Source organism: Vicia villosa, linkage group LG6 (genome assembly GCF_029867415.1).
Source record: "Vicia villosa cultivar HV-30 ecotype Madison, WI linkage group LG6, Vvil1.0, whole genome shotgun sequence".
NCBI lineage: Eukaryota > Viridiplantae > Streptophyta > Magnoliopsida > Fabales > Fabaceae > Vicia > Vicia villosa.
In genome coordinates, this window is record NC_081185.1 from 36,466,347 (window position 1) to 36,476,771 (window position 10,425).

Sequence of the window (10,425 nt, forward strand, 5' to 3'; positions counted from 1 at the left end):
TAAGAATTCCAACAATTGGATAAGGCTCAAATTTTATAGATAGAATGGTAGTCCGCAAATGGCGTCACTCCATGGATCATTACAAAGTTTTGAAAAATGGTAACTTAAAGGGAAAATGTTACATCAAAATACAATAATCATTATTTTCCCTAACAACTTTGAATATCGACCGTATACTATTGTCAGTTGAAAGTCCTTAGAAGGCATTTCTTCAATATGGCCAGGTCATATCAGATGTGGTTTACTTGCCATAATCCCTAACTTTTGCATAGATTGCCTTTACATGCGTATTTCTTTTGATTATATGTATGTGAACAAGTTTATAATCAATATATATATATATATATATATATATATATATATATATATATATGTGTGTGTGTGTGTGTGTGTGTGTGTGTGTGTGTGTGTGTGTGTGTGTGTGTGTGTGTGTGTGTGTGTGTGTGTGTGTGTGTGTGTTAATCTTTTGCTTTTATGGTTGTCTTTTTGTCTTGGATCATTATTGAGAAATAAGTTCAAGTTTTGACCTAAGTTTTTCATCTATCAACAATCAATTCTAGAGATAGTTTTGTGAGTTGATATTCACTTGTATTAAGATTTCAAAGTTACCATATTGATAGTTAGGATGAGATTTCCTCTAAGGATCAATATGGTAAAACTCACAATATCGCTTTAGAGAAAAACGGTATTGATAGGATATGTGATTGTATTGATTATTGATAAGTTCACATGCTAGAGCATTAGAATACATATGAAATAGGTTAATGAACTTTAATCTTGACATGCTTTTTAATCCGTTAAAACTTAATCTTTTTCACCATTGTTAACTAAATCTCATGCAAACGAAACTTTCTATTACCGAAACCTCTTATGAAACCTTACTCAAATCACATTAATCTATAGAACGGCGGTAATATCACATCAATCCCTATGGAAATGATAAAACAAATACTTGTCCTATAAAGTATTTTAAAAAATGGCATGTTGCTGGGGATTAGCGTTTAGATATTACAAGCATTGAAATAGTTTTATTGTTTGGAGAGTTACTTGTATTATTACTATTAAAATTTGATTCCTAGTCTTTGCTCACTTGTTTGGTTAGTGTTTCAGCTTTTTGTTTATGTGAGGAAGTGTACCTGTAGATCAACTCCCTTTTTATCCTGAGATTGAAAGGACTGTTCGTAGACTTAATAGAAAAACCAGGATGAGGAGACAACTAGACAAGGAAAGGAGACTAAGACGAGAAGCTGCTATCGGGATATGAAATGAATCTGTCAATCGGGCTATGAGTATGAGAATCTCATGAATCAAGACCTAAAGATAGTATCTGATATATTGGAACTAGGGAGAGTTACCTAGAAAAGTTCATAATCAGGATATCTGATCTTTACCAACTCTTTAACTCAGGGGGGGTATCTCTACAAAGGATAAGCACCCCTTATCTTTTCGTTTCTGATACTTGTATGATTATGTGCAAAATTGTGTCATCAAAATACATAGTTTTGTCATCATCAAAAAGGGGAAGATTGTTAGAACAAGATTTGGTTCTGCAATATGTCTTTGAGTTTTGATGATAACAAATGTGTATGAGCAATTTTGTTATACTAACGTTTATTATTGTTGAGTACTTAACAAACAGGTTTGATTCTGATTAGAAGGCGTGGCCAAAACATCAAAAGCCATCAGGTTATATTTCCGCACTACAAGGTTCTACTGAACAGTAGTAATAACTTCAGAAGCATAAGCATATGAAGTAATCACTTTGATAGAAGTTCTGAAGACTAAGTGCTGAAACACTCTGAAGACGTTGAAGACTTAAAGATATGAAGAATCAAGTTTCTGAAGACAAAAGGATTCTGAAGACCAAGTGTTGAAGACTCTGAAGACGCGGTTTTTAAGACTCTGAAGACTTGAAGTTCTGAAGAATTCAAAGATCTTTCTTTTTCTTCCAACTCATGCTGAGAGTCTCTGAAGTTCAAGAAGAAAAAGTTAACGTTATACTATAGTACATAGTATAAGGTACAGACGAATGTTTCGCTCCATTTCAAGAAAAAGGATGGACGTTGCGTACTATCTTGTCTCCCACTACAAGCAAGCCACCAACATTCAATAAGATTTAGTATGTGCCCTCCAAGAGTTATATTTTTCATTGGCTATAAAAAGGGCTTGAAGACTCAAAGAAGAAGTTGAACCTTAACGAACAAACTCACTCTGTATAGATTGTTAATAGCTTCATTTTTCTTTTAGTCTTAGATTTGAAAAAGAAAGTTTACATCCTGCTTGTGTAGAAGCATTTATACTATAAACAAATCGTGATCAAAGTTTGTTTGATCGTTCGTTGAAAGACCGAATGAAGCTCAATTGTCTCAAGAAGTCTAGGACTAGAGAGTCTTAAAGGTTGTTAGTCACAAGGGTTGCCTGTGTAGGTTGTTAGTCACAGGGGTTGCCTGTGCAAGTCGTTAGTAACAGGTGTTGTCTGTGCAAACGTTAGACACTGGCTATTGCCCGTGCAATTTTAATCGGTTCGGTTATAGTGGATTAAGTTCTCGGTTGAGAGAGGCAAAATCACCTCAGAAGGGTGGACTGGACTAGCTTGAAGGTTTCTCAAGTGAACAAGTATAAAAATAACCTGTTCTTTCCTTTCTGCATCTTTAGTTATTATCAATAGCAAAGAACTTGTTATTTCAAGGAAAGGGGAAATGTTTTTATAAAAACCTTTGTGTTTTAAAAACCCTATTCAAACCCCCCCCCTTTCTAGTATTTTTTGCACCTTCATTTAGAAGATTAATCCATGCATGATTGATTTAACATTCCTAGATCAGTTCTTTGAAAAGAAGTTTTCTTTAAAAAGTGGTTTTTTTTAAATATCTACCAGTTGATTTGATGAGGATATAAAAACAATTACACAATCCCCTTTCTTGATATTATCCCTAATAAAATGGTGCCTAATCTCAATGTGTTTAGTTCGAGAATGAGGTATCAAATTTTTCATTAGATTTATGGCATTAGTGTTCTCTCATTTTATCGGTCCAGTTTCCAGATTAACTCCAAAATTACTTAACTGTTATTTCGTCCAAATAAATTGAACACAACAACTACCTACAATAACGTATTCTTCTTCGGTTGTGGAATAAAGTAATACTTGCTTGCTTCTTTCTATGCCAAAAGACGAGTGAGTTTCCAATAAAATGACACGTGTATCGGGTACTTTTCCTATCCAATTTGCACCTAAAAATATTGAAGTTACATTACCTAAATAAAGTACAATTCATATCTTTGGGGCATTATAAACCTATACATGGTGTGCTAGTGAGATACATCATGATGCATTTGATTGCAATAAGGTGTGATTCTTTGGGGTTTTCTTGAAACTATGCACACAATTAACAGTAAACATAATATCAGAAGGAAATGAAGTAAGATAAAAGACAAAGCCTATCATGCCTCGAGATTTTCTCTTGTCTATCGATTTTCTTTCTTTGTCCTTGTCTAAACACGATAACATGCTTATTGGGCTTGAGATTGGCTTTGCTTTATCCATTTCAAATCATTTTAGCAACTAGTTGCACTATTTTGCTTTATTGATGAAGGTTCCTTCCTTTGATTGATGAATTTGCAATCCAAGAAAGTACCACATCTCATCATAAACAATTTGAATTCACTCTACAAGATATTAGAAAATTCCTTGCACAAATATTATTTATTAGCACCGAAAATGATATCATCGACATAAATTTACACAAGTCAAATGTTATGCTTAATTTTCTTAATAAAGATGGTTGTATCAACATTCCCTATTTTAAAATTGTTTTCAAGATGAAACTTGTTCAACTAATCGTACCAAGCCCAATGGGCTTGTTTCAAACCATATAGAGTCTTTTTAGCTTGAAAACATGACTAGGAATAGAAGAATTTAAAACCAGGTAGTTTGATCAACATACACTTCCTCTCGGATGTAAATGTTCAAGAACACGTTCTTTACATCTATTGTAAGAGTTTAAATCCAAAATGGCTGAGAAGGATAAAAGCATTCATATGGCCTATAATCTAGCTATAGGAGTATAGGTTTCACCGAAATGTATAGCTTCTTATTGATAGTAACATTTTGCAATGAGTCTCACTTTTTTTTTAATAATTCGATTTTCATCAAGCTTGTTGCGAAATACCCTTTTGGCTAAATTAGGTGAAGATTTTGGAATAAGTTTCAAAATATTGTTTCTCGGAATTGATAACTCTTATTTCATAGAAAGATATCAATGTTCCTCATTGAGAGCTTCATTGACGTTCTTTGGCTCAATTTAGGAAACTAAAGCCATACGGTTACATATCTGGTTAAAGTAGTGTCGAGTTGTGACTCTCTTAGAAATATCTCCAATGAAATTATAGATTGCATGATTTCTTGTGATCTTCCATTCTCAGGGATGATCTTGATGATGAATGTTTGAATCTTCACGTTTATGATCTTCTAATTTATTCTAATCATTATCTTGTCTTGGGGAAGAATATGGGCTCAAATAATCTACAAAATAGGTGATAGACCTTTCCTAAAAAGAGAAAACAAGATTGTTTACTTTTTGAAAATCAGAGTTCGATAAAAATCAGTCAATATAGTAGAATTTGGTACAAAATATGTGTCTTTGGATCGATCATAATATACACTTAATTAGAAACAAAATGGGTGATGGATGAATAGACTAAATTAGTCAAGGGTGTGTAAATAAAACTTTTCAATTGAAAATTAAATCTAATATTACAGTTTTCAAGCTTAATCAAAAGTAAGACTATTTAGGATCTCAATCTAACACAGACCTAAATGTTATACACAAATCTCTACTAATGCAGTAAAGTATAACATCTTGATTCTAAGAAAACATTAAACCTAAACATACAATTCTAAGCAAAATATAAAAAGAGAGAGAAGGAAATATAGTACGCCGAATTTATAGTGGTTTGGCTCATTTTCCTTGCATGTGCCTACTCCATTCTTTAATGGTTTTCATTGAAATTTTTGTATTCTTCCATTATAGTTTTGACAATATTTCACTGAATCTTTTAATGTAATCACAGTTCAAGATAATGCTAAAAATAAACAATATCATATCTAAATCCTATTTGACTGTATACAACTTCTAATACTGGATTACACGAAATATTTACTCGATCTCGACTTCTATCTTTCATATTCAAGAATTCGGATCCAAGTGTTTGTTCTGCAGCGACTGTTACTCAATCCTAATGGTTCCTTCTCTAAGCCTTAAACAGTTCGAAGATGAAAAAAATATAGCTTTGTTTGTAATATCTTCCATACAACTCCACTAAAGCAATCTTGGAGAAAAGAACCTCCTTATTTTTCACATATGGATTGTCAATATCAGCCACAACCTCACAAAGATTCTAATATGAAATCTTAAAAACTTCATTACAAAACGTTAATCGCAAAACAATTCTCCTTACACATATCACACACCGTAGGTTTAAAATCTAATCTAAGCAACAATAGAAGAAGCTAATAGTTGAAGATGAAGATATATTCAGTTGCAAACTCAAAAATACACTCAAAATAATTTTTGAAAGTCTGAGAAAAAAATGATGTGTGTAGCGGTGAAATTTGTGAGACTAAAGCCATTGAATTGACTTAGCTCGTATGTTTTAAACAGAGTCGCCACCGCGCTTTATCGTTTCCAAGGGAAATGGGAGAAAGAGTGAATAAAACCCACAGAAGCTTTTAAAATTAAAACTAAAAAAATAAATAGAGATTTGGGTAAGGGGGTTTGTTATGCAAGGGGAAGGTTTTAAGCACCCCTCACATCTATGGTACTCCATAGGAACTCTTTGAAAATATTATTATTATTGTTGTTATTATTATAAAATGTCTTTGTATGTTTTTTTTAAATAAAGTGGGGGGATGAGAAAAGAAGGTTTTTAAAAGTGAGCTCGATAAGATATCGCATCTTAGGCCTACATACCCTTGTAAGTGCAACAGGGAAGTCAGAGTTTTTGTAGTTCCTCTTAAAAGGAAAAATAAAGAGCCAAGTGGCAAAATCCTTTTGGGTGTTGAGCTTTAACAATATTCAATGGGTTTTAAAAATGTTAGGCTTTAACATTATTTAACAAGTTTTAATAAAAGAGCCAAGCTTTAACAATACGGGGCTAGAGTTTAAAAGAAGTTGGTTAAGCTTTAAGAATACAAAACCAAGGGTTGATTTAAAAAGGTTGAGCTTTAACAATACAAAATCATTTTCAAAACAAGTGGGGTGCAAAGTTTTAACAATACTAAGCACAAAGATAAAGAGTTTGGAAGAGAGATTGAGTACCTTTACAATTTTAGTCAATACCATTCCAATTCCTTTGGATATTTAGTAACAACTCAAGAAATCAATAAATGATGAATATATCAAGTGATTTGTGTGATAATATGTGTACCATGGATGTAAAAAAGTGAGTATAATAAAGATATCAATGTAGAATACTCAAGTATAAGAGATGATGGATAAAAGGATGTCATACCTCAAGATCATTTCATGTATGTATGAATTTTTTGTGATGAATGACGGATAACATCTTATGTATGTGGGTTAGTAAACAATGTATGTATATATATATAATGATAATACTATAAACAAGGTATAAATGTACATATGAAGGGACAAGGTTTATCGAGGGACAATCGAGGGTCATCGAGGGACAATCGAGGGTCATCAAAGTACCAATTTTCTCAATAGTTTACAAAGGGCAAAGGGACGTCCAAGATACAAAATACTTTCAAGAGTTAAAAGATAGAAATAATAAAGAAAGCTAGTAAGATCCTATAGTAATCATAAGAGCTCAATGTGAAGTATCCATGTCATCTTGAGTCTTCTTCTTCAGCTTAACCTTTTCTAGTTTCTCAATGATACTCTTCCATGCATTTTCTTCAGGAGAGGGTACTTATTCTTGCTTCCTTTTCTTTTATTTTGCATACTTAGCAATGGTAGCATCCTTTTCCATAAGCCATCTATCTTGGAGGAAAATTAAGTCTTCTTTCTCTTTCATTTGCTCATCAAAGATATCTTTCATTATACCTTTCTCACATTCTGAGTACTCAAACTTTTTCTTCCAATGGTCACTTGATTTCTTCATCTCCTTCAAACCTAATTGGAGATATTCCATTGTTGGAGGAGAAAAAATAGGTGCAACAGGCTTTTCAATAGGGGGTGGAGATGTCTTAGGGAGATAAGGCATCATGAGTTCAGCAGCTCTCGAACTAATCCATTCCATAAAAGGTTCAAGTGAGAGATCCCCTTTGGTCTTCCAATCTTTAATTTCTCTTCTATGAATTGGATTCCAAGCATTACAATCCTTTCTCTAAACTATTTGTTTGCAATTCCCTCCTCGAGGAAAAATCCATCCAATAAGATATTCCTTGGTCTTTTGTCCATAGGTAACCCAAATTGACGACGAGCTAACACAGGGTTATAACTGATTCCTCTTTTTGTACCAAGAAGGGGCACATTAGGGAAATCACCACAACTATCCAAAGTCTTCATCCTACAAAAGTAGTTGTTGGTCCAATCAATATCAGTGTTGGTGAGAGTCATAATCTTTTGTGACCATCTTTGTCCTTCTTGGAGGTTCCAAAAATCACTGGTATTTGGAAAATGAGAGATGTACCACTTGTATAGCAAAGGAGTACAGTAAGTAATCATTCTCTTTCCATAGGAATTCCTCAAATGGGTGAAGTAGTAAGTGTCCCCTAGCAAGGTAGGAATAGGGTTTCCTTTCATAAAGATCTTGCTGGCATTCATATCAACAAAGTTGTCAATATTTGGGAACAAGAACAATCCATATACAAGAAAGGAAAAGACAGCTTCAAAGTCATCTTCCTTTCTTTCTTGTGACGAGGAGATAGCTTTCTCTATTAAAAACAGAGCAGGTAGTCCAACTAATCCTCCTTTGGTAACCATATTCTTCTCAATCTCATCCTTCTTTAAGTGGGTAAACTTTGCAATGTCATGAGACTTGGGATCTTCTTCTAACCCAGTAAAGGGAATCCTTCCAGTAATGGGCAACCCTGTGATACTTGAATATTCTTCCAATGTTGGCAATAGTTGATAATCAGGAAAGGTGAAACAATGATACAAGGGATCATATAATTGGATAAATGTAGAGAGAATTCCTTCCTTCATATTTGTTTTGAGGAGATACAATATCCTTCCATACTTGTTACAGAACTTATCTTGATCAACAATCAAGGATCCTAGCTTTCTCAACTCTTCTACCTTTAAACTCTTGAAAGTATACTTCTTGGTCTTTCTTCTTTCAAGTTCCATTCTTATAATGTTTACAAAAATGGTTTCTTTTAATTCCTTGAATGATGTTTTGGTTTTAAAATGCATGGATGCATGAATGCAAACATAGTAAAAACATGGGGTTCAAGGGTTCAACGTCACAAGCATGGAGCCAAAGGTCTACCCATCCCAAAGGTGTGTATTATGGTTATTTTGTACCTTTAGAACAAGGTTCTAAAAAGTTTCCAGACTTAAACAGTTCAACTTGGAAATTATAAAAGTAGCAATTAACTCGCTTATTTGAATAATATTCCAAGAGATCCTCATCTGAGTGTAGTATCATGTAACAACCATTCTAGAATTGAATCCAAATACAGTTTCCATACTACGTCCTAATGGCCAAGATTGGTTAAGGTGTTTCTAGGTCCCCAGCTTCTACAACCAAGTTGAACGTAATGATGTTTTTCCAATTAACTTGGTCAACAACGATTACTTTCAAAGTGGTCTCCACTGAGTGATGGATCTCAAATTGACTTCTTTGAGATTACTCGCTCGAGATCAAAATGACTATACTATATCCTATCATAAGTGAACTCAAACCCAAGTTAGGATTTATCTCACCACAAGGGGGAATCAAGCCTTTTCCCAGTACAACCTAGAAAACATAACAAGTATTCACATAGGAAGTTTATAATAACAGTATATACATCAATAACAATAATATAAACAAAGATAGGGTCAAACCTTCTTAGGAACAATGAATGTCCCCAGCAGAGTCGCCACTTTTCTATAGGGGTGAAATTTGTGAGACTAAAGCCATTAAATTGACTTAGCTCATATGTTTTAAACAGAGTCGTCACCATGCTTTATTGTTTCCAAAGGAAATGGGAGAAAGAGAGAATAAAACCCAGAGAAGTTTTTAAAATCAAAACTAATAAAATAAACAGATATTTGGGTAAGGGGGTTTGTTATGCAAGGGGAAGGTTTTAAGCACCCCTCACATCTATGGTACTCCATAGGAACCTCTTTGAAAATATTATTATTATTATTGTTGTTATTATTATAAAATTCCTTTGTGTGTTTTAGTTTAAATATAGTGGGGGGATGAGAAAATAAGGTTTTTAAAAGTGAGCTCGATAAGATATCGCATCTTAGGCCTACATACCCCTTTAAGTGCAATAGGGAAGTTAGAGCTTTTGTAGTTCCTCTTAAAAGGAAAAATAAAGAGCCAAGTGGAAAAATATTTTTGGGTGTTGAGCTTTAACAATATTCAACGGGTTTTTAAAATGTTAAGCTTTAACAATACTTAACAAGTTTTAATAAAAGAACCAAGCTTTTACAATACAAGGCTAGAGTTTAAAAGAAGTTGGTTGAGCTTTAACAATACAAAACCAAGGGTTGATTTAAAAATATTGAGATTTAAAAATACAAAACCATTTTCAAAATAAGTGGGGTGCAAAGCTTTAACAATACTAAGCACAAAGATAAAGAGTTTGGAAGAGAGATTGAGTACCTTGACAATTTTAGTCAATACCATTCCCATTCCTTTGGATATTTCAACAACAACTTAAGCAATCAATCATGGATGCGTAAAGTGTTTGTGTGTGTATGATAACATGTGTCACAAAAGTAAACAAGTGAGTATAACAAAGAGATCAATGTAAACTCAAATGATAATGGATAAAGGATGTTTGTACCTTTAGGATCATTTCGTGTATGAATGAATATGATAGCTGATGGATGGATAAATATCTCATGCATATGGTTAGTAAACAAAGTATATATACAATGATAATACCATAAAATAATGTACAAGGGTACAAGGATAAAAATCAACAAGTATATGTACAAAGACAAAGAAAGAGATCAAAGCAACAAGTTGTATCAACATGGTGAAGTAAAAAGTTGTATCAACAAGTATATGTACAAAGACAAAGAAAGAGATCAAATATTCAAATTAGGGTTTTCAAATATTAGGGATTTTAGAACCAGACCTAAACCTAATTTATTTTAAAATGATTTAAATACCAAACTCTAAAGGAGAGTGGTTTTAACTGTACATGGTATCATTCAAGAGATTTTCACCTAACCTTAAATAAATTCACACAAAAATAACAAGAGTTTACTTGGTATGATTCAATGAATTGGATAGCTTTTA

The 10,425-nt window shown here is 33.1% G+C and overlaps 1 protein-coding gene across 1 annotated transcript; it reads right to left on the reverse strand.

Moving 5' to 3' along the window:
* Positions 1–7,349: 7,349 nt before the first annotated feature.
* Positions 7,350–8,309, reverse strand: LOC131613536 (uncharacterized). The gene has a single exon (XM_058885196.1). The coding sequence runs from the start codon at positions 8,307–8,309 to the stop codon at positions 7,350–7,352; it is 960 nt and encodes a 319-aa protein (XP_058741179.1).
* Between the last annotated feature and the right edge of the window lie 2,116 nt (positions 8,310–10,425).